The 23,507-nt window shown below is 31.5% G+C and overlaps 1 protein-coding gene across 2 annotated transcripts in view; it reads left to right on the top strand.

Moving 5' to 3' along the window:
- Positions 1-20,968, top strand: part of LOC132717318 (heat shock 70 kDa protein 12B-like) — a 59,891-nt gene extending 38,923 nt beyond the window's left edge. Inside the window, exons 1-6 of one of the 2 annotated variants that reach the window (XM_060700754.1) lie at positions 10,562-10,673; positions 11,362-11,505; positions 13,872-14,090; positions 14,768-15,019; positions 17,483-17,633; positions 17,957-20,968. In XM_060700754.1, coding sequence (XP_060556737.1) covers positions 10,665-10,673; positions 11,362-11,505; positions 13,872-14,090; positions 14,768-15,019; positions 17,483-17,633; positions 17,957-19,053 — 1,872 coding nt within the window. In that variant the 5' untranslated portion in view covers positions 10,562-10,664 and the 3' untranslated portion in view covers positions 19,054-20,968. Of the gene's footprint in view, positions 1-10,561; positions 10,674-11,361; positions 11,506-13,871; positions 14,091-14,767; positions 15,020-17,482; positions 17,634-17,956 lie in introns of those variants that run through there. The other variant, XM_060700755.1, reaches the window with a different exon arrangement.
- Positions 20,969-23,507: the final 2,539 nt, after the last annotated feature.

Below are 23,507 nucleotides of genomic sequence, written 5' to 3'. Positions count from 1 at the left end.
ATCCGCTGGTTTATTACAAGCAATAATTGCCTGTCCGAAAATCAGCACAGGTGCAGCAGAATCTATTTTTAGAATAGCGAAGGTTAACTCATATCGTGACCTAGAAAAATATGTAAACAAACCACAAGAATCGGAAGTAGAACTGATATTATAACTTCCTTCAATAAAGAGTACCATAGACTACATGGTGGTAAAGTGTTGAAAAACCCTCTTGTTACATGCATTTTCAAAAAAAGATATTTATACAAACCATTGTACTGTATCTAATTTATATACAACTGCTGAATATTCAGCTAAACCCGCGGTATGAGTCACGAAAATAGTTCTTCTTTTATTAATGCGCGAGTTATTCTAGAGTCACGAAAAACTTTTGATTTGTTAATAATAATGTTTTGTATATGTAGAAATATTTATTTCCTACTTATAATTTCTTGGAACTCAGAGCTTACACCTTTATTATAGTATAATTTGCTGTCCTACTTTTTTGACAGCGGTAAATCGTTTCGGCAGTAATTTGCATATTGCGCAATAATACTACGGGACTACAACGTTTTTATCAATCATTTACTTTCATATTTTAACTTGGATAACTTAATTTGAAATTGAAAAGGCTAAATATGGAATATTTTAAGATATCCCGACAAAGTATGTGAGTTTTAAAGGATAAAATTCATGTACTATTTCGTGGGCTGTTAATCGGTTGAGGACACTGCTCGATTGTAGCAGACGAAATCCCATGTGTAGATGACTTAGCTCTGAACGCACCTGAGGGCGCGTCCGTCGCAAAAATGGATGGGATGGGGATGGGTGTGGGAGGTATACCCATGAGATGAAATATAATGATCTCTTCTACTGCTGGTCTGACAGCCGCAGATAGGGAAGGACCCAGCTGCTTGGCCTGGTCTGCTTTGCCGCAAAGCTCTGCTCTCCCTCTCTGCTAGAAAGAGCTCGCCTGGTCTTCTTCCTGTCTTTTGTCGGGGAGCCAATTTGTAGTGGTGGGGTTTATGTTAAGTCAACACTCAATGAGGTTTATAGATTTATTCTATAAAGAATAAAACCTGTAACAAATAAAATAAGTATGAGACATCACATTACAAACAAATATTTTACAAGACAAATACATTTCACAAAATACACAATACACAATATAATACAACAATTCAAATTACAATAAAAACAATTTCACAAATAAATACATTTATACATACCAGGCTTTGTAAGAAGAAATCTAATGTTATAATATAAATAAGAAGCAAGTTATTTCTATAAAGAAATTACTGAAAGTAAACTATATTTTAGATCTTTTCACTTCGAAAGCGAGACAAGGAGTGGTCAGTTACCCAGAAAATATTACATTCCAGAACCAAATCAACTAAAAATAACTTTCATACAAAATCATTCATCCATCGCTCAACTTGCAAAACCAGTTCAATCACCCATAACAAAAGGAACAAACACAAACATGAACACATAACACCACTAAAGATTTGGTTTGGTATTTAAGGGAAATTATTACCGTAAACATTCTAAAAAGATAATTTGGCTTAATTTAACCTTATCTACACAAATGACTACACAAATTAGCAAAAACTACATTGTATTTTAATTCTTTTTCCAAACTGCCATACGTGAGTGGAACAATCTATCCCTAAACATACGCAATTTGCCAACACAAACGTTATCTACAATGTTACAAGATATGTACTCCAAAATACTTTTATTATGGTGAGTGGAAACTTCAAATATTATATGCAAGATAACGCACAAAATGCAGCTCCTTTAACAATCACATTTGTCCTACACCGTTATGCGAGTGCGGAAAAATGAAAACTTATTTCCACTATTTCTTTGAATGCCCAAATTTCAACACACACACACAGACAAAAGCTATTTCAAAGTCTTATCAATTTCAACATTACACGAAATAGTCTTCTCCTTGTCAACCCAGATATATCTGATACAGATAATACCACTATTTTCAAGTATGTTCTTGTGTATATATCGGAAACAAAACGATTTCTCTGATGTAATTGTGAGACACTCTTTCTCCCCTTCTTTTAATTGGACTATTTTGCTATTTAAGGTTTTGTTATTTACAACATCACATTTGATTAAATCAGTACTTTCCAGTCATTTTTGATTGCTATATAGTTTCTTACTTGATATACATTTTTGCATCTTTAGTTTTTCCAAAATATTAATATCCTCCAGTTATCAAACTTTATAGTATGAAACTCGAAACATTATAGGAACACACTAAAATGGAGAATATTCATATAAGACTGAGTCTTTCGTGCTCATCCTTTTCCTGAAAATGAAATGATTGATTTGTACTGTATATGTATATAAGTATATGTATATATTTGAGAAATAAAAATGTTTAAACTAACTAAACACGCTAGCCGACGAAGCTATCGGGGAGTAAAGCCACAAAGGTATTTTTATCAGGCCAAACAAATAAGTACTGTAACAGTAGTTTTTCCCTCCTAAATTTCATCAAATATGATTGTTATAAGTAAGTAAATATTTTATAAAAGTGACATGTGTATGACAATTTACAAATAAATAATTTAATATAACACACAGCCCAATGGAAATATAAGTCACCTTTAACATGTAAATCATAAATAATAGTTCACATGAATTTATTATCCTACTATTCACATCATCAAAAAAGTAGTATAAATAAATAGTTGTGTACAAAACAATGTCCATATCTATTAAAATATTCGGGAAGAAATTAAGTTTATTGGTTCTCTTATCTAATGTTTTCTTTGGTTTAAATTCACTCATTGTACATGTAACCGATAATTTTCTAGCTTTGTTATGCACCAGCAGGCACCTGAATTGAATCATCGACATTTCCTAGCTATTCCCATGACACAATCTAAAGTGCCAGATGACATTCGAACCAACAGTGTTGAGACAAATGTTTTGAAGTCAGAAACTTAAATACTCGATCACAGAGGCCCCTCACTTGTTGGCCAAAGTTTGTCATAAAACTATGTCTTGTCTAGAAATAATGCAATTTTTGTTCAAGCAAATGTTTTTAAAACATCTAATTTTCAATAAAATAAAAAAAAAAAGAAAGTTGTTTTCTTTTCTATCCTTATATACTATAAATGTAGAAAAGATAGAAAGGTTCACCAGCGGAACTATCAGCAAACCTTATTTTACGTCACATATTTTTGTTTATTTTCAACCAATTTTCACAAAATAAAGTGAAATCTTCGAAAAAATGATTTTTGTTTCAAACAAAATAGGATTTTAGACCAGTTTATACGAAATAAGAATTTTTAAGCGAAAATTCACTTTTTGTCTAGGTCGGACATCGCTTGACAGTGCCGTACGACGACCAATTTTGAACATTAATTGATCTATTACCTTATGATAAACAATTGTTAGCGCATGCAAAAAAATGTAACAAGAAAGGCAAAAATCAATTATTCATTACCGGCCTAATTTAACCAAAACTTCGATAGCAAGGCACATTCAGTATTTTGGCACTAACTTCGAAAATTGTCCGTCATGTAAATAGATTGTGACACGGATTATTTTCATGTTTTTCCAGTGTTTTACTGTAATGTATCAGTTGATTATTTTCCGATAAACCACTAGTGAAATTTATAAAATGTATTTTTTACTGTAGCCGGACTAAATCTGAATGCGGATGAAAAGAATATCATTACTTAATGGAATAACAGGCAAAAATAAATGCCGTCATATGTTAAGTTTGCCTCTTTAGGAAAGAATTCGATGTCATTATATATCATGTTAAAAATGTAACAAAATTAGAGCAAATTAACAGAACTATATTTAAAAATTGATGATGATTGATGATTTGTCGACGACACAGTTTCTATAATAAGGAACGGGCAATTCCTCTGGTTCCCAGCTTAATATTAACTAAATAAGCCCGGTTTCAATCAATTAAAAAAGTAAACATGACAGACGAAAACTGCAACGTAAAACTTAACAAACCGCCGTGAATCGGATTTTGCAGGGGCATTAAGTGGTTGTTCAGGGCGCAGCAGGCATTGGAAAGTCGCATGTTATCAATCATTGCGCTGATATATTTAAACAAAGGAACATATCATCTTAAGTACATTGATGGTTGCATGTATCAAAATGCCATGACAATCCACAAATGGTCAGGTATAGGAGACGGTCGTTCCGAATTGGATACAGTGTTGTAGAACATAATATACAGTTTCAGGATGTTTAAGATAGAATCATGTGCCAAGATGTCAATTTCATTGACGAGTGCCCAATGCTGAGTGCTCATTTTCTGGAATGTTTAAAGATAAAAAGAAGTGAAAAACTTTTTGGAAGAATTTAAGTTGTGCAAACGGAAAATGTTTTAGCTGCCCCCTATCCAATTATATTGGATTGTTTTGATTTGAAAGTACATTTAAAATATTTACTACCCCTTTTCTCTCACAAAATCACGTTGAAGGATGTAGTAAGGTACACGTCTCATAGTGTCAAACTGAGTGTACTGCTGAAGGTGAAGGTGAGGGAAAACATTTCAGCAGCATATTGGCACCACTCATATTATTTCTCAAAATTGGTGTACCTGTGATTCTTTTAAAGAATTTGTATGACACAATTGTAAGTGGACTTAGAGGAGAAGTAACTGAGTATCTAGTATAATTATTTAAACGCCAGTTGTAACCTTTCTAACCATACAGAAAAGAATTCCACTAACTTAATGCTTTGAGGCATATTATGCCTAAGAAATCAATATATTTAGAACTGAAAAAGTAATTCACTGTAATTATACGGATTACTGGCAGAGCTTTAGTTACAAAAATAGTTCATGTGTATTGCAAATGTGTATTTCTTTAAAAACAAGATACGAAAAAAAACAACGTTTTTGAGAAATAAAATTTATAGCATTGAAGAGGCATAATGGGCTTTCAAAACAAGTCTGAAGATGTTTAACAAGTACACACATACTTTATTCATATACCATTAATTGTTTAAATTCCTTTTTTCAAAAGACAATTTTATCAAGCAATTTCTCAAACTAATATATTAAATGAAACTTGTTTGAACATATCCATTTTTCATAACATATTTTTCAACTAGAAGAATGTCCATTAAAGGTTGAAACATTGTTTTTATAAAAAACTTTGTTTCATGTTTTTGTTTATAATCAGTACATGCATATTTATATATTATATCATATAAAGCAATTAAAGTACTTTCTATTTTAGTGTATGACACTCGCCAGAAACGGGATAAAGCATTGACACGGCTAATCAAGTTAACTTCAAATATATATTTTGACTCATATAACATGTGTCAAAGTCAAAAACTCTTAAAGAAACATGTTTATTTCCCAAAAACTCCTTATTTTTGTAATCTTGTAACACTTTCTAAAAACACTTTTTTCCATTTACATTAACTGCTATTTGCTTCTTTTGCACTGTTGACAATTGGTGTAAATATAGTAAATTCGTTTTTTGTATGAAAGTAAAAATAATAGTTTGTTTATATTTTGCTACATAAACGACTTGTAACTGCACATTTCGCGCTGTTTTCTTAAGTTGTTTAACATCTAACATGTTCTTAATCCAATCTTAAAACATAATTTAACTTATATCTGATATTTCTAAAGAATTAAATAAAGTGGCTTTTTGAGAAATAACGTGCCTTAAGGATTTACCTAAAACATGAAATTTCGGTCTCATATCAAATCCCACACCATAACATGCTATGGTTTTTAGCTCGACTATACAAAGTATACTATATATAGAGCCATCCTACTCACGCCAGTGTTCGCGTCCAGATTTTAGATTAAAGTTTTGGTGCAGAAAAATAGTTTGTATTATAACTTTTTCATTTCTAAAGGTATCAACTTCAAACTTCCAATATACGTATGTTCATTATTATCAACCACATCTTCTGTGAAAAGGCTCATAACACTAGAAGCAATATTTTCAGAATTACAAATGTATCTCCCCTTAAACTTTCTTTAAAAAATATTATTCTTTAATTTTATTTCTTAGTTTCTTGGAGGATCAACTTCAATATATGTTTCTTATCATCAACCACATCTTATGTGATAAGGTTCTTAACTCTTGCTCAAATATTTTAAAACTTATCTCCCAATGAACTCTTTTTCTGAATAAATGTTATTTTTACTTGGCCTTCTTTGTTTATTAAGGTATCAACTTCAAACTTTAAATATATGTTCATTATCATTACCCAAATGATGTGTGACAAGATTCATAACTCTAGCACACATTTCATTCAGAATTATGGCCTTTGAACTTAAAATTTATGTTAAAAATGGTATTTTTTACTTAAACATTTTCATTTCTTAAAGTTTTCTACTTCAAACTTCAGATATTTGTAACTTATTATCACCCACATCATGTGTGACAAAGTTCATATCTTTAGCATGAATATTTCAAGAGATATTTCCATTTAAACTTATAATTATTTTACATAAATAAACACAACATTAGGAGAAGCTTACAAGTGGCAGGATTTTTTCTTGTCTGTAATATTGAAGCCTTCAATTATCCATCCATGGTCACTTTTCAGGAAAACATGTATAAAGTCTTGGTGTAATTTTTTTAACTGAATATAAGAAACATTAGTTGTAACCTTATATTGTTCACTGTTGGGTAATGTAAACACTTAATGAAAAGTAACCTTCTCCATTTTAACCTTACGACTTTATTTCTGTCTCTGTCATTGGATTTCCTTTTATGTTTGTATTGTTCAAATTATATTTACATTCATATGTTTTAGCACTGACTATTTCTGATGACACCTGCGTTGACTTTGATTGACTCTGTTTTATGGCCTATGATCATGCTGTTTAACGCTGTATTATACTGCAGTGCATTTGGATTGGCATTTGCTCCACGGTTTGTTGGTTTAAGGTATTTATACTATGTCTAAATTTACTAGCGCAGGAGTGATTAATATTGTTTTTGATGTTATTGATTTGTGCACCATCTATGTTACATTAAAGACAAACACTCTTAATCTGTCTACAGCTTCCCAAATTATTGAATAAAGTTGAAGGTCTTGATCACCATCATACACAGATACGGCAAAGTGGGAGCGAAACCCTGTCACTTCAAACAACACAAATTGTAATACTTGACTTTCTAGTTATTGTTCTTTTGTTGCATTTCGCAACACGTGGCAGACATAGCCCTTCAGGCCTACATTATTGAGCCCCGCAAACTCAATCCACCATCCTTACATATCTGTGTCACTTTGTATGGCCAGTTCATCCAACATTTTCCCGTCAGTTTATGCATCTAGTTGTAGCATTTTCGCCTGCCTCTTCTGACGTCCGTTGAAAGAAAACTTAGCCAAAGCCTGAATTTTGTTTCACTTTTTTGTATTGAAGGAGAATTGTCTTAGAGGGTAATATAATATTTCTTGGTTGTCTGAATTCTTGATATAATTGCGGCTTCCTGTAATATCACCTCAAACACACATTAACCACTTCTTGTGACAACCTTCTATCGCATAGTTTTTTTAATGATTTAAGAACTCAATGTTGCGTAAGTTCGACCATATCAATGTTTGCCATAGGTATAAATTTTAAGATATTTTCAACTGATAGTGATGAACATTTTGTCTCATTTTTGGGTGCAAAAACTTCAGTTCTTGTTTTGATTTCTTCAACAATGTGTTCTTTTTTGCCCAATTCCTAGTGCCATATTCCTGCATTTCATGTACATCCGTGAGGTGTCGATAAGGGAGGTAACTTTCTTTCATATAATGGACCACAGTATTCCACTATTTCCCCCTGCAATTTTCAGGGTCTCGATTACATAGTGTCTGCTGCATAGTATGTTACATTTTGTGTGACCTTTACACCTTCACACATTGGTATGCACTTAACTGACTGTATCAATGATGTTCTCCTTGTCAAATGTGAACTTCTGACAAAAAAATACACTCTAATGATAAAAAGGTAATATATATATATATATATCTTGGTTGTAACTAACCTTTTGAAGTTTATAACAGGGACACCGAAATGAAAAAAAAAACTTTTAAGAAATAAAATTTATACACTTTTGGGTGACAATGTGCCTTAAACATTAAACAATCTAATAGGCGTCCTTACACAATACGGTACATGTATCATTAGATAACATTAAATTTTGTAAACATGACATATTTATGGGAGATTTCTTCATATCATTTTCTATTATCTATTTTATCTGAATTCCTTCTATCAAGTCAAAAGATAAAAAAGAAGGTTAATAAAGGGGACTTAACTTTTTAATCCACGATACCATATTTTTTGCATTCCTAATTCAACTATATTTGGATTGCATTTTGCGAACGGCGTATTTCCTGTTTATAGTCATTATATTAATAATTTAAGTGCATCTGTGATTTGGTGATCATAAGTAAAAGCTTTACGTTATATAACTGCATGGGTTTCAGATTTGAGCTATAAAACAAACATCATTTATAATTAAATCCGTTAAAATTAATGTTGCCCCTAGAAATTGGCTATAATATATTTTTTTAGATTTGAGGGAAAGGAAGATCCAGTGGGAGGAAAGATACACCTTCGTGTTTTGCCATTGGTTCTGCGCTGCTTAATAATGTCATAGATGCATTCTGTGAACTTCACATTGTCTTTATTATCTTGAGCAACATTTGTTTGTGAATTGCAAATTGCATGGGCTTCGTCAGCTGTTTTTAATTTTTCAAAACCTTTAACTGGTTTTCTCAAAGAAAGAAAATGTGGTTAAAATGATAAGGTATTGAAAACGGGATGAAATGATGTAGTCAATAAAAACAAAAGATAAAATGATGTAGTCAACAAATGCGGGATTTTAGAAAAGAAATATAGCTATTTTTATTACCCGTATTTTAATGGAATTATATTGTAAAACAATCAATCTCTATGTACACGATTTGGCCCCTTGTTTCTTCGAACCTGTGTTGTATTGTGCACTTTAAGATTAATAAGTTATACATATTTTATATAATTTAAATGAATGACAACACAGTTTTGAGCATATACATGTATTTACTTTATAATAAGAACATTAAACATGACATAATTTAGCAATATAGATTCAAAATGCATTGGGAGGTTAAAATATGTTAAAAATAATTAATTACAGTTTTATATATAACTCCAAGTGCGTGCATATATATCAATTATGATGAAAATGTATATTTATGATGTTGACATTTTTATGTGGATACTTGTCATTATATATACTGGTCTGAAAACCCAGTTTGGATTTAACCAAAGACGTTGTACACTTATGTAATAATAAAATGTAAAAATCAGTTGTGCCTTTTCTTTTACTATACGACACGTGAATGAGAACTTATCTTCCGTTTGTTAATATTTTATAGTATGTAGTGCCTTAAAATAGTGACTGACTGACTGACTGACTTACTACCCTAATGACTGACTGACCGACGGAATCAACAAAGTATATAAATAATTAACTGAATTTTTCAAATGTTTGACGAAACAGAAATGAAATTAACACACAAAATCATTATAAAGCAAGCTTTGAAGTCTCTTAAAAGAAAAAAAGAGAATAATGTATATTGGGTATGTATATTGGATAAGGAAACATTACTGATGTTTTAAACCTGTTTAGTCTAGTGCATGATACTTTAATTTTGCCTATAAAGCTTACAATAGAATTTAAAGAAAAAGTTGAAAATGTATAGATGGTAAAAGAAAAGTGTTCTACATCAAAAAATGCAAAACACATGGATCGTTTCTATACATCTTACGACATAAACTAAACAATTTACCATTTAGATATTAATATTCAAAGCGCACATTCTGTATCTGAAATGACACGCGCCATATACTTTATGCAATTGTAATATTGGTTGTCATTAAAAAAAAACCCTGAACTAATGAAATAAGTGCTGCATCAAGCTTGAAAAATTATACCTTATTTGGCCATTTACATTTTCTGCTTTTGTAGATCCTAGGGTCTGTGATCTGTGACGCAAACTCACCACTAAACGACAAATGCTCATGAAAAAGCTAATTTCAACCGAACCTGCACAATTTTAAATTTTGCCATTTTATAGGGATCCTTTTCCTTTTTTAAAAAATAAAAAAACAAGTATTTTCCTTTGTTCCTTTTTGTATTTAAGCTATATGCCAAAACAATGGGACATCAGTCAGTGAATCCAAGTTAAAGTAACGATTTTAAACCATGGAGTGCGCAAAACGCTAGAAAACCCGTTGTTGTTTAGTTCCTTATCATTTTAAGGTATTGCTTATTGGTAAGTCATCGTACTACATCTCAAAATGTATTTCTATGTGTGGTGTTTAACTTTTCTGATTTTGTAAAACACTATTATATCTCTTTACCCCTTTTTGTTTATTTTTTTTCCTTTTCTTTTAATACTTTAGCATTGATTGGAGATCTATGAAATCTTCAATATTAAAAGATATAAAAATTTCACATAGGACAAGAAACAGGTGGTGTATAAAAAAACTTATTTGCCTAGTTATATCGTAATCTGGACATCAATATGATAATATTATAGGTTTATCTTTCAAATTGTCTAGTTAGATAAAGATTCAATTTTGTGCTCTTAATTGACGACAGAAACTTTGATAAACAACAAGTCTCAACTTTCTTTTTTAGATTCATACACGGCTTTAAGAAACTTTATGAATGGAAGTCGTAAGTATAAATTTCTTTTCTCGTGTTGGATGATATTCTCATGTATAAAAATTGCAAGAAGCCTATTTGGAAGTTTAATTCTTTTGTACTATTTTATGGCGATATTAAGCAGTAGTGTGAGATTTATAAACAATTTAATAGGCGTTATTTTTCAAATTTAATAATACAAAAATGCTGTTATTCCTACAATTATACGTGATTCAGCAAATGAATTAAATATATTTAAAGCTCAAATATTATGCAATTTTCTAAATTGTGTCTATGTCCATGTACATTTGATTTGTCAGTTTACTTGTGATAAAATTGATAGGAAGGTCATGGGAAAGTCACATAAATCTTATACTGGGCAATATTACTTTATTTTAATGGGCAGGACACTTACCTGGGCGTTATAGACTTTCATGACTCGGTCGCAATTTTCAGTTTGCAACCATTTCTACCGCTTGAACCAAGTGTGTAACCACTTCATGTCCTGCCGCTTGTATATATGCAATCCTGTGTACTTGTATTTTGATTGTCTTTTGTACAGAGAATTAAGAAAATATACATTCTTCATTTAGAAAATACTCCGCCCGTGGAAAATAATTAAAAGTGACTTCAATCATCCGATCCACAAATATTCTTAATTGCTTATGAAGTCCTGCCTGCTTCAATTTCTCAAGTATACACACATTTCTTATATTGTCAGAGTATTATTCAAAAACCGGATCTGGTTGTTGCCATAGATTTTGGCAGTACATATAGCGGATATGCTTGGCAATGGAGGACAGATTTTCTAAGGAATAAAGGAAACATCGAGTTCAATACTAACTGGGGAAGCGGGGCATTACAGGTATTTTTCTTTTTTCTTATAGCTTAATGTCACTAGTATATTACAACTTGTCTCCAAATGTCAATTAACTCAGTGATTTACTAAAGTACATTTTATTTCAAATATTCAGGTTATTTTCAAATCCGGTGTATAAATCGTTTTGTCCTCTATAGACAGAGTATCATACTGTAAAATATTTGTATTACAGTGACATAATGTCCATTTTCTATCGTGTAGTGAAAGTTAGTAAAGTAGTTGTTGAACCACAAATTTCACATATACAAATTCATCTCATGTGTGAAAAATGTGTACGAATTCCTAATACACTCGTTTGTGTTACAAATACGGTCGGGGGATCCTGGGATCTGGGACGCCCGACATCCGGGATCGTATTAGATATAAACTATAGTTGTGTTGATATTTGTCGTAATAAAGGCAATAAAACGTTAAGTTGTTTTTGACAGGTATATTGATTTTAACTTAAGATTGAAATATACTAAGAGCTATATAAAAAACATAATTGAAATGCAGAAATCACAAGAAATCTTCAAGTTGTTTCAAATTGTAATAATTCACATTGATTTGTTGGAAATACTAAAAATATATTTTATTCAAAAACATATTTTGTGATAATGTACAAATACCTCGTCTTTTATATTAATGTTTTAGAATTTACGTACAGATACAAGTAGATACTTTAACAAAAATATTGTAAATCAAAAATATATCGAAACTGTCAAACATCAAACAATAAAAGAAACTCCGTCAGAAAAAAATGTACAAGTTAATAATCATAATAATTTCCATTTTTCACTCGTATACATTTGTAACGTAAGACATTCCCCTCTGGATAGATCACTAGTGTTATGGTGGCGTTCGTTGCCAATATTCTAGTCTGATACCTTTAAAAATGCGGGCATGTATACCTGACAGTTTTGACTGTATCTGTGCACTGCAAATGTCTCTTAATCCAATCTTAATATTGAAGGTTCTCGGTTTACATATAGATCTAATCATCTGAACTAACATAAAAAAACCTAATTTACAAGTTCGTAGCATCCATTGCATATAATACATAAGCAAGTTTGCACACTTATAGATAGTTAGCTGTATCTTTTTCCTTTCATTTGATTAGTATGATTGTACTATAGATTAGAACTTCATTACTACTTGTACATAAACAAAACTGTATTTGACTTAACAAAATCCAAATTAAACTAAAACAATTAATGTGAAAATGTTATGTTACGTGGTACTTTTCAAATTTAAAGTGACTAAATTAAATACCCATGCTTTTTAATCGTATCAAGCAAAATATGAAATAGAATAATGATTAAAGTAGTTTTGGACTTTTTATATAATTTACTCTCATTAACATAAGTCATAAAGACGTTTGTGAGCCATGATTGTATAAGTTTCATGATAAAATAATTAAAATCTAATGTAATCAATAATTAAAGTTGTTAACTAAATATCCCGTTTTCATACCATAAATTTTTAAAGGGATTTTAAAGAGAAAATATTCGTACATTTTACAAATATTAAGGCAAAACCTAACTATTGTCTGCCAATGCTTAACTGCAGTATAAGTAGCTACTAAGCGCACATGTTGCCTGTGGCTAAAGGCATGTTTCAGTTTACAGCCTATACACATTGTACAATGAACAATTTACAAGGCGATCTCCTATTTTTAAAAGTCGTTAGACAGGCCTAAATTACCGATTGTGATGTAAGTTTTTGGGTCGTTAAACAAATCACAGAACAGAACAGAACTTTTATTTCTTTGATTTGTACATAGTACATTATCATATACATCATATAATTTCAGTGTAACAAATACATTTCAGTGCGAGCAATCAATGTAATAATATAATAGACAAAATTGATGCTTATATTCAAACATATTATGTTGTTAAGCCTCAGTTTAACGAGGATGAACATATCAACAAGTATTATATAAATAACACATGGGCTTGTGGGTAACAGTAAAAATATCATCCTGAGGAAAATACTGTTACCCGAGGCGTTTTAAGTGTACTTTAGGCCTACTTGAGAAGTTTTCTTTTTCTTTTGATTCTTTATGCGAGTGATGATATCTACAAATCATAAACATACAATAAGCTAGGTTTTGTTTAGAAAACAAAACACTCACCCTTTTACACGGTTATGATCTGTGAAATTTGATCCTTCTGTTTTCAGAATATTCTTAGCATGGTTTTTGACAAAATAACGATGATATCCTATGTCTGTCAACCATCTCTGTAGCGTTTCACTGATTAAAATTGTTAAATAATCCTTTGTTGCATGCTTAAATCGTCTGCATGTTCCAGTTTGACAATTAATTATTTACGTTGCAAGTACTTTTTCAATTCTTTTTCCAATTTTAGCTTCATAAAACTACAACCTGTTTACTTCTTAAAGCAAATGGAGATGATGAAAGTGAATACGAAATTGATTCTTTTGGATATAAGGCTGAAAGAATATATATAAACATGTCCAAAGAGCACGAAAAAGAGAAAAAGAAAAACTTAGACAGAGGCGATGAAGACAATTCACTTGAAAATTTTTATCTGTTTAAAAGATTCAAACATCTTTTGTATACAAAGGTAAGTATGAACAATTGAAAGTAAAATTTTATCTATCAATTTTTTTAAGCTGTTTAAATTAACTTAAGTTCTTAACCGATGTCCTCATTTTGCGATAGAGAGACTTTTAAACTTATAAAAAATGAAATGATATTAATTATTAGAAAAACAATTCTTATGTATCTCAGTATTTAACAAATTTAACAGCGTCAAGAAATTTGACATCGTTGTGTGAAAAAATGACCATTTGGTAATTCATGTTAAGTACAGAAACATGTATGTTACCATTATGATAACAATTGTAGTATACAGATTATTATATATTAAATACAATAACACCAAATATGGACATTTTTATAATCAAAAATCAAGCTTGATTTATTTGGTGTCTGCATATAATAAGTTTAAATCTTTCAAACACTTCCTGGAATTAATATGAGTGTACATTATACATACAGGGAGGTTATTTCGCTGTATTCCCCCAAGTCGATGGCTTTCTATTACAAAAGGCAATTTTAAAGTAGAGACTGCATGTACGGAAAAAAGTTGTTGGTTTTTTATAATGAACTTTTCTCTCTCTAAAAGTAACATGATAAAATTAAAATTCTAATAACATTTAAATTCTAAACTAATCTGAACAAAGTATGTAATAAATATGAGTGACTTTTCTAAAAATAAAATAAAATCGTATTTTCAAGGAAATTGATGACAAAATGAAAGTAGAGGATCAACTTGATAGACATTTCCCACTATTTCACGTTTTGTCAAAATTCCTTAAAGCGTTGAAGGACCACTTCATAAACAATCTAAAAGAAAAAGGACAAAGAGTCAACTTAGACAAAACACTTTGGGTAGTTACTGTTCCCGCGATTTGGTCAGAGAAGGCAAAGGCGTTTATGAGAAAAGCGATGGAAAAGGCATTAATGGAAGAAACAGAGGGAATAGAAAAGGTATTTATCTTTAAGCTGTCACCTAAGTTGAAGGGCTGTGAAACTACTGTGTATGACAAAACATATACGAGCGCATAAAAATTCAATAAATGAAAGGAAAAAAATATATATCTATCTAAAGAGCAGATATTGTAAATAGGGATAGTGACCCCCAAAATGTTTTTCATCAATAAGAGTATCTTTTGAACCGATTGAAAGAAATTGAAACTCATCAGAAATGTTAATCGGGAGACAATGTGCAGAACGCAGGTTTGACCTTCATCATAGTTAATATTGTGCTTAAAAGGAGAACACATTAAAGTCTTAGTTTGGGGGAACGACCATGCCTATAGTTTGGAACTTTGACAGTAGCATTGCCTTGTTGATCTGTACAAAAAACTGGTATTAGTCATGCTCTTTTGGTCAATATTTGCCCGTCCCTGGGTTCAATTAGTTAATATATGAGAAAACACATTTCAGTCTTATTTTGTGAATCTACAATGAATAAAGCTAAGATATTTAACATGCAGCATTCACTTTTTAGTGTTATTGTGTGGTATTGTTAAGATTAGATCTTAGATATTTGGCAATAATACTTTATTGATCTTTATATCAGCCAAGCTTTGTCGTATAGCCTTTGGGTCACAATTGACTCCGCCATATAAAAACACCTGCGTATGTTTCAAAATTCAAAAAGAAATCTTCATTTGCATGTTTAATGTTGAATTTAGCCAAGACCGGTGATTGAAGGCGTTGACGGTAGATTGCAAAGCTTGTTTTTTTTCTTCAATTTTCCGGTTTTGGTATTCTGTAAGGAATTACATTTCCTTCTATTCCATAGCAAGAAATGACTCTCATTTAAAATAAGTGATTTATATAGAAGCCATCAACTTCCAAAGCAAACAGCGACTTTTGTGAGCAATATGTGATTTCCAAAGTAACTTTTGTACTTAACAACTAGTGACTTTCACGATATAAAATTATTTTCCATAGCAACAAGTGACTTTTTACATGTACAATCTTTCAGGTGCAGATATGAAATTTATTATCAGTTGACCTTGAATCCGCTTTAATATCAGCTTTTTATTAATAGTTAGCAACGTTTTGATTTATGCAATTAAGAGCTTTTTTAGTAAGATGAGCGATATAAAGGTATCATTTACCTTTTTTGATTAAGTGCATTTGCGGTAGTGACTTAATTTTCTTAACTTCTGATGTATAGAAGGTTTGGACGCTAGGTTTCAATTACCACTACCATCCACGGACAGGCTCAATATAACCGAAATATTTGCCGTGTTGGCGTTCTAAAATTATGGTTTATTTGTTTTCTTTATATCATTGTCACACCAGTGTTGGTTAAACCGTGTGGAGGTCATAAAAAGTTACGCCATACACTCAATGTAAGATTTAATATATTTAATTAATTTATTACTAACAAGCTTCTTAAACATGGCTATCGCTATCATAAATTGCGTAAATATTTTACTAAAAATCTGGAAACAAAGTAAAACAAAGTTGTACAATCGTAATTCAGATTTAGTTTTAAAATTTAATTGCAATTAGCAAACCTGATTTCTATGGATATGTGGTTTACAAACTTCGTAGAATCATGGGTCATATTAATTTTTCTGCCGTCTTCACTAAAATTATCAAACGGTCTTTTAAAAGAGGTTATGATCAAATTATTTTAAGGCATACACCCAAGCGTTTAACCCTTTTACAGTTGGACGCTACGCTTTCCTCTTTTAATTACATCTGACGGACTAAGTGGGAGACTCTATGATGGCCAGTTCTAAATTCCCTATGGGACTGAATTGTCTTAAAGTACATTTTTGTATGTCTTCTGTCTTGCTTTGACGGGCCATTGTAGGTAATTTTCTTGTTGTTCTGCCTTCCTTTAAGGCATCGAGTACTTTGGTAATGGTCATTAGGCAGTACCTTTGTCTTAATATTTACACAATCTATGTGTTTTATTTATTTTGTCTAACATATCAGCAACAAAACAAAGTTTGTTGTGATAAATGTTAAATGTTTCTTAAAAAAGATAAAAACAGAATCCCTAAAGAACGCCCAAAAACGACAAGAATATATATTTTACAGGCTCTGTTTGATAAAGCCTGTTCATGGACGGTACTGGAAAGTTCAAAGTACCGTCCTCGCTCCCTAGCACAAACTGAAGTAGAATTCATCATTTAAAACAAAAATGGTGAAAATTTGAATTTGAAAACATCCACAGATGTGTTCATACGACAAACGTCACGGACCTTCAATGCGACATGTTCGTGCCATTCAATGAAAATCGGCGTATTGCCCCTAGATAAAGAAATGCGTGCGCCCTAAGGATTAAACAATTGTATGGAATTTTGAAAAGGGATCAGAGGTTATTAAGCCTTAATATAACAGACAAGACGTCAAAAGACAAGTTTAAAAAAGCAGGAAACATATATTTAAGGTGCAAAGAAAATTATTAAATTCAAATTTCAGAGCTTAACTAAAAAGAAGAGGAAAAATTTACTTCTTGCTCTTGAGCCAGAAGCAGCAGCTATATATTGCATCCACCTTCCCTGTGAGCAAAGAGCCAATATGAATGACTTTGGAGCACCGGGACAAGTCTTCCTTACAGCAGATCTTGGAGGTGGGTTTCATTTATGTATTAGCGAAATACACTTGTCAGTCAAAGTTATAGCATTTTTTGTTTAGCCTTATTACTATTATGTGTCATCTTCTTTTTCATCGTCGACCATTTTTCCTATTTATTTCTTTCACTGTATAGAACGTAAGCTATGCAGTTTCTAACAAATTCTACTTTATAAAGCTCGTATTCTTATAATTTAACAGTAAGCAATATACAAATGTATTAGCTTTCGGCGATAATTGTTGCATATCAAAGACATAAAACTGAAAAAAAAATCATAATAAATTTTTTATATATTAACTTATTTATCCATTTATTCTAAGGACTGACTGCTGACCTTTCCGCAGTGAAAGTATTAGACGAAGGTTTGCTTGAGGAGGTTTGTTTATCTACAGGACAGCTGACTGGTGGTCAAAATGTGAATGACGCATTCTTTCAAGCTTGCCATAACAATTTCGATGGGGATTCGTGGAACAAAACATTTGGTAAATCGACGCCAACAGAGTGTTTAGAAATGGAAGATGACTTTGAACAAAAGAAGGTTACAATAGGGAAAGAGGACCAAAGGCTTGAAAAAATCGTTCTTAAAGTTCCTTACACGATCATGAAAGAAATAGACAAGAACAATATAACATTAAAGGAGACAAACGATTTTTACCTAGAGGAAAACGAAATGAAGTTCACGTCAGAACTTGTCCGAAACAAACTTTTCAAAGAAACTTGCGCCAAAATGTACGATGTAATGAAAGAGGACTTGGAATCGAAAAAATTAAAAGATTGCAGAACAGTTGTACTTGTTGGTGGATTTGCTGAATCACCAATTGTAGTACAACATATACGCGAAGCGATTAAGAAAAACTTTCCAAATATGAAAGTTGTTGTGCCAACCTCCCCTTTCCAAGCTGTTCTAAAAGGGGCCGTTCTATATGGTCATGATCCGATGATATTTAGAAGCCGAATTGCAAGGTATACTTACGGTGTTGGGATAAACCATGTCTTCGACGAGAAAAGGCACGATAAAGAGAAAAAGTGGCTTAACACTGAAGATAATAAATATTATTGCAAGGATGTGCTAGCTGTTCATGTGGCAAAAGGTCAGTCTGTGATACTAAAAGAGCAGCTTGAGGAACATAGATACCGTCCAACGTATAAGAATCAGAAAAGTGTGAATATTTCCATTTATGCTTCAGATAGAGCCCCAATGAATAGTACAGTGGATGGTGAACCTAAAGATGTCATTTATATTACAGATGAAGGATGTGAGAAAATCGGTGAAATAGATGTTGAGATACCCGATACTTTACTTGGAACGGAAAGAAATCTTCTTGTCAGAATGGTGTATGGTGGGACAGAATTATCGGTTATCGTGATAGATGAAACAAGCGGCAAAGATTTCCCATTGAGCATAAAACTGATCTAAACAGATGCAAACACATGATTTGTGAAAGAGTAAAGTTTGATTGAATATCAAAGCAAATGTTTAATTCTTGTAAAAAAAGAAATTGACAGCAAATATTGTTTTCAATTGTTGTAATCGATTCCCGAAAGGGTTGTAATATGTCTCAGCTATTTTAAACATTTGAATATGGTACATAAATAGAATAAAATGATACTGAACAAAATATCATGCTGCTATTTAAGAGGGGTTTTATCCCTCCAGCAATGAATTTGTGTATGCACTTTCTGTTCTTAAGGAAAAACACTAACATATTTCATTTTATACAGACACTCAGAAGTATTTTTTATAAAAATTCAATCAATTATTGTTTAACCAGATACAAAGTTTTTTACTCTTAAAAACAAAATAAGTTTGGAAGGTAAGCCTCCTAACAAAATAGTGAAAAAAAGAATCCCTAAAGAAAGCCCAAGACGGCAAAATTGTAAAATGTTGCAGGCTCGGTTTGATTGAGCCTGTTCATGGACGGTACTGGAAAGTGCAAGTTACCGTCCACGACCCCTAGCACCGGCTTAAACAGAATTCAACATGCTGGGACTTTAAAAACTTCATTTTAACGTGATTTGAGTAAGTTTGATAAATTTGATATTTTGTCAATCATATGGCTTAGTATTCGTACACTATATTTGTGAAAAGAGAATACATGTATTATTTTGTTCATATATGAAATTATTCATTGATTGAAATTATTGATATTTTTGCCTCTTTTAAAATGAATTTATACATCAATGAGATATATTTATAACATTATTACCCAACAAATTTGCAATATTTTGTTTATGTATTTTTTATCTAACTTTACTCGGCACTTTTGTTCTGCAAATCGACTTTGGTATTATCAACAACACGTACGGGTATGTTATGAATAAGCAAAATTATCAACGTCTGAATCCCAGGCCATGTACTCTAGTGTTGACAATTATTTATTAATGTTGGTATGTGAATATTACAAAAAGCGAATTATTATCAAAGTGCCGAGAATCTTGATGAAATTTTCAATAAATATGACAATATCAAATCAAGTATCGTATTCATTAAACATTAACTCATGGAAGAACCGATTGCTGATGAAAGAACTATTGGTTCAACCCTTGTGCTACTTTTGTGTAAATATTATGATAATACAGTAAGAACTCTGAAAACCGGACCCTATCCATACTTTACAAAAAGTCCTGTTTTCAGAGGATTCCGGTTTTCAGAGGTTTTATACATTTATTGATAATTATGATGTATTTGAACAATGACTTTGTTAAATCATTTTGTATTTACTTTTCAAAGCTTTTTATTTCTTTTTGCAATAAAAAAGTATTTTTATTATGCAAATCCATGAATATAATTCAGAAAATCAGTTATTTTAAACAAAACATTGTCTGAAATATATCCTAATATGGCTTTGAAATATGTAATTTTTATGGAATTTAGTATTACAGTACTATTTTTGCATTAAATAAATGTCCAAGCAAAGATAACTTCAAGATCAAAATTTTAAGCAAAACAGGAATCATTTAACAATAGTCTCATAATTCTTTAAGCCATTTTATATAAAAAACAACAAAAAAACAACAAATTATAAACATTTTGCAAAATCCTACCTATACAGGGAAAGACAGTTATGATGAAATAGCTTTAATCTAATTGCCAATATAGAAAATAAACACATACTGAGAATTGTTTTAACACCTGCATACAAAATCAAAGGGCTGCAAGCTCTGTGGTATTTTCTGATCCCTGGAATCTAAATCGTACTGTATATCTGTATGTGTTTTCCTGTATAAGTTTATTTTTATGTACTATAAGTCATCTTGCAGGGCACCAGAGTTTGATACATACGGAATTTTGCATAACTAGAGTTGCATCAAAAAATAATTTATGTTCATTTTTTATGGTAGCCACACTTTATCCTTGCATATCGTGGCTATTTCCTTAAAAAAGACACTAAAAAAAAGAATTAAAAAAATGTTGACTCGACTGGGATTCGAACTCCGGACCTCTCAGACCAAACGAGCGCGTTACCCCTGCACCACGGAGAAGTTTTATAATCAACAGCTGAATAAAATCAAGTCATTCTAAATTTAGAATTTCCATTGCATTTCGGGTTAGGGTAATTTCGAGGTATTTTGTTCAGGGTAAACCTGTTGTTTAAAATTGAAGAAAATAATTTAGCAAAAATCTTCTCGCCCAAACAGTCCAACATGTAGGAACTATATATTCAACTACTTGGCAGTCAGATTTATTTGTGTAGTATTCGGATATCGACATCGCTAAAATAGCATTTTCATTGATTAAAATCATATTCATCCGCGTAATTTGTGAGTGTGCATTTATTGACAACTCTATAAGCCAACGCTACTTTAAAAGTTTGAAGGTGTAGTAATTGGTTTGACACTTGTAATAAAAAATTGTTCTTTCTTTTAAATTGCTGGTTTTTAAGCAGTTTTGAGTGAGAACTAATTTGCGTTGTTAGGACTGTTAGGAAATTTTGTGTTAGACCGTGGATGTTAGCTATGTATTATCTGATCTGCGATCAGAAAATACAAAAAGGAGGTGATCATTAACTGGTAATTGAACATGTGACCTGTTGAGCTACATTATAATACACAGAAAAATGACACTTGAAATTGCTGTACGGTTTTGAGGATTGATTATGCATGTTTCCTATTAGTAGCCATAGAAAATCGTCCGGTTTTCGGAATTCAGAGGTTCCGGTATTCAGAGGACTTTTTTCAATGAACTTATAAAGAGAAAATACGAGACTTTTAAAATCGTCCGGTTTTCATAAGATTCCGGTTTTCAGATGGTCCGGTTTTCTGAGTTTTTACTGTATACTGTTATAAATGTGTACGAAAAGAGCAATAAAGTATGTTTTAATCAGTAAATAAAACTTTATATTTACTACTGAACTTTGAGTTTTCTCAGCTTATGCCCATTTTTTTTCAGCAGCTTAGAAGTTGGGCCTGGTTCACTGTATATCTTTGCAGTGCAGTTTGCCTTGTTTATCTTCATATTGATAATCTTTTTACAATAACATTGTAAAAACATTCTCCTATTGATCATCTTAGATATTGAGTTATATTTAATTGCTACATTTTAACATGTATAGACTTATTTATTTCTTGCTTGTTTAACGACGATTTTAACACCGTGTCGGGCAATCAACCGTAAACTCTTTCTGAAAAAAAAACCCAGAAATTACCATTTTTCCCCAGCTTCAGCATGCCTTCTGAATCAGCTGTTCGAGAAATATCACCATTATACTCAATATATAGAGATTTTGAGCTATTTGACACCTATATCCTGTATGAATCTGAATAAGCAAGGAAATTTCGCCTCGCCTGATGATCGGACAATTTCGTGCATTACTAATCCAGTGTTAAGCTAGCTGACATCTATTTCCTGTTGAATCTGTAAAAGTTGATACATATGATGACAGATTTTATTGACGTGTAACACATTTATAACGTTCCTGAAGCACGAAACTTAAATTGATAGACTGAACATTTTCTAAGAACCACACGTGTATAAATATTACATATTCTGCATAGCAAAATACATTACACCGGACAATGATTTGACATCCCAACATTAAGAGGACAGTTTAATCGGTCAAAGATTGCACAGTGATCATGGAAAGCAAGCATAACTCGTTTTTTTCTGTCTTTATGGTATATTGTTCGTAATAATTTTTGTTATTTTTAAGACTTAAAACAGGCAAAGTAAAAATCATCAGCTTGCAAAAGAAATAAAAGATAGTAAGGTGGAAATGTATTCGAGAGTTTTCTTCGAAGAAAAGATAAACGCGTGAAAGGAAAAAGGATATAGATACAAATAAACTAATAAGTGAACATGATATGAAATTAAAAAGACATAAAGCTTCGACGGTTAAGACGTTTTGTGGTAAAATACGAGGGTTGTCCCAAAAGTCAGAGACTAATCTTATAGACGGTTCATTTTAAGCGACAATAGATAATAATTCACACATATAACCTATAAGTTTATTATTTGACATTACAACAAATTGTTTACAAAATATATACTTTAGTTACTTATTTTTTTCAAAATTAATGACATTGGTTTGAGTTCCCGGAGTACGTCAAATAATTTGCATTTGTTATGAATAGGTTTAAATAGGATACATATATTTCACATTTCTGATGATGTGTCAGCACAATACCGCACTGACTTGCTGTTATGTTGACATCATCGTAGAAAATTTTAATAACATAACTTAAGAAACGAAAAAGACACCAAAAAAAATTGAAAATATCTCATAGAAAAAAAGGAAAGTTAAAATGGCGACGTTCGAAGAATGTTAATGTCTGTAATTGTCGATTTCTGGGTAAAAGTGCACTGTTTAGAAAGGCGCTTAATACAGACTTAAATCAATCTTTGAAGTTTGACGTGCGCCGCGATTCAAATAG

The sequence above is a fragment of the Ruditapes philippinarum genome, unplaced genomic scaffold (genome assembly GCF_026571515.1).
Source record: "Ruditapes philippinarum isolate M1 unplaced genomic scaffold, ASM2657151v2 ctg4666_1_1_1_1, whole genome shotgun sequence".
NCBI lineage: Eukaryota > Metazoa > Mollusca > Bivalvia > Venerida > Veneridae > Ruditapes > Ruditapes philippinarum.
The sequence above is the reverse complement of the archived record's forward strand: the minus strand, read 5'-3'. Positions and strand labels throughout refer to the sequence as shown.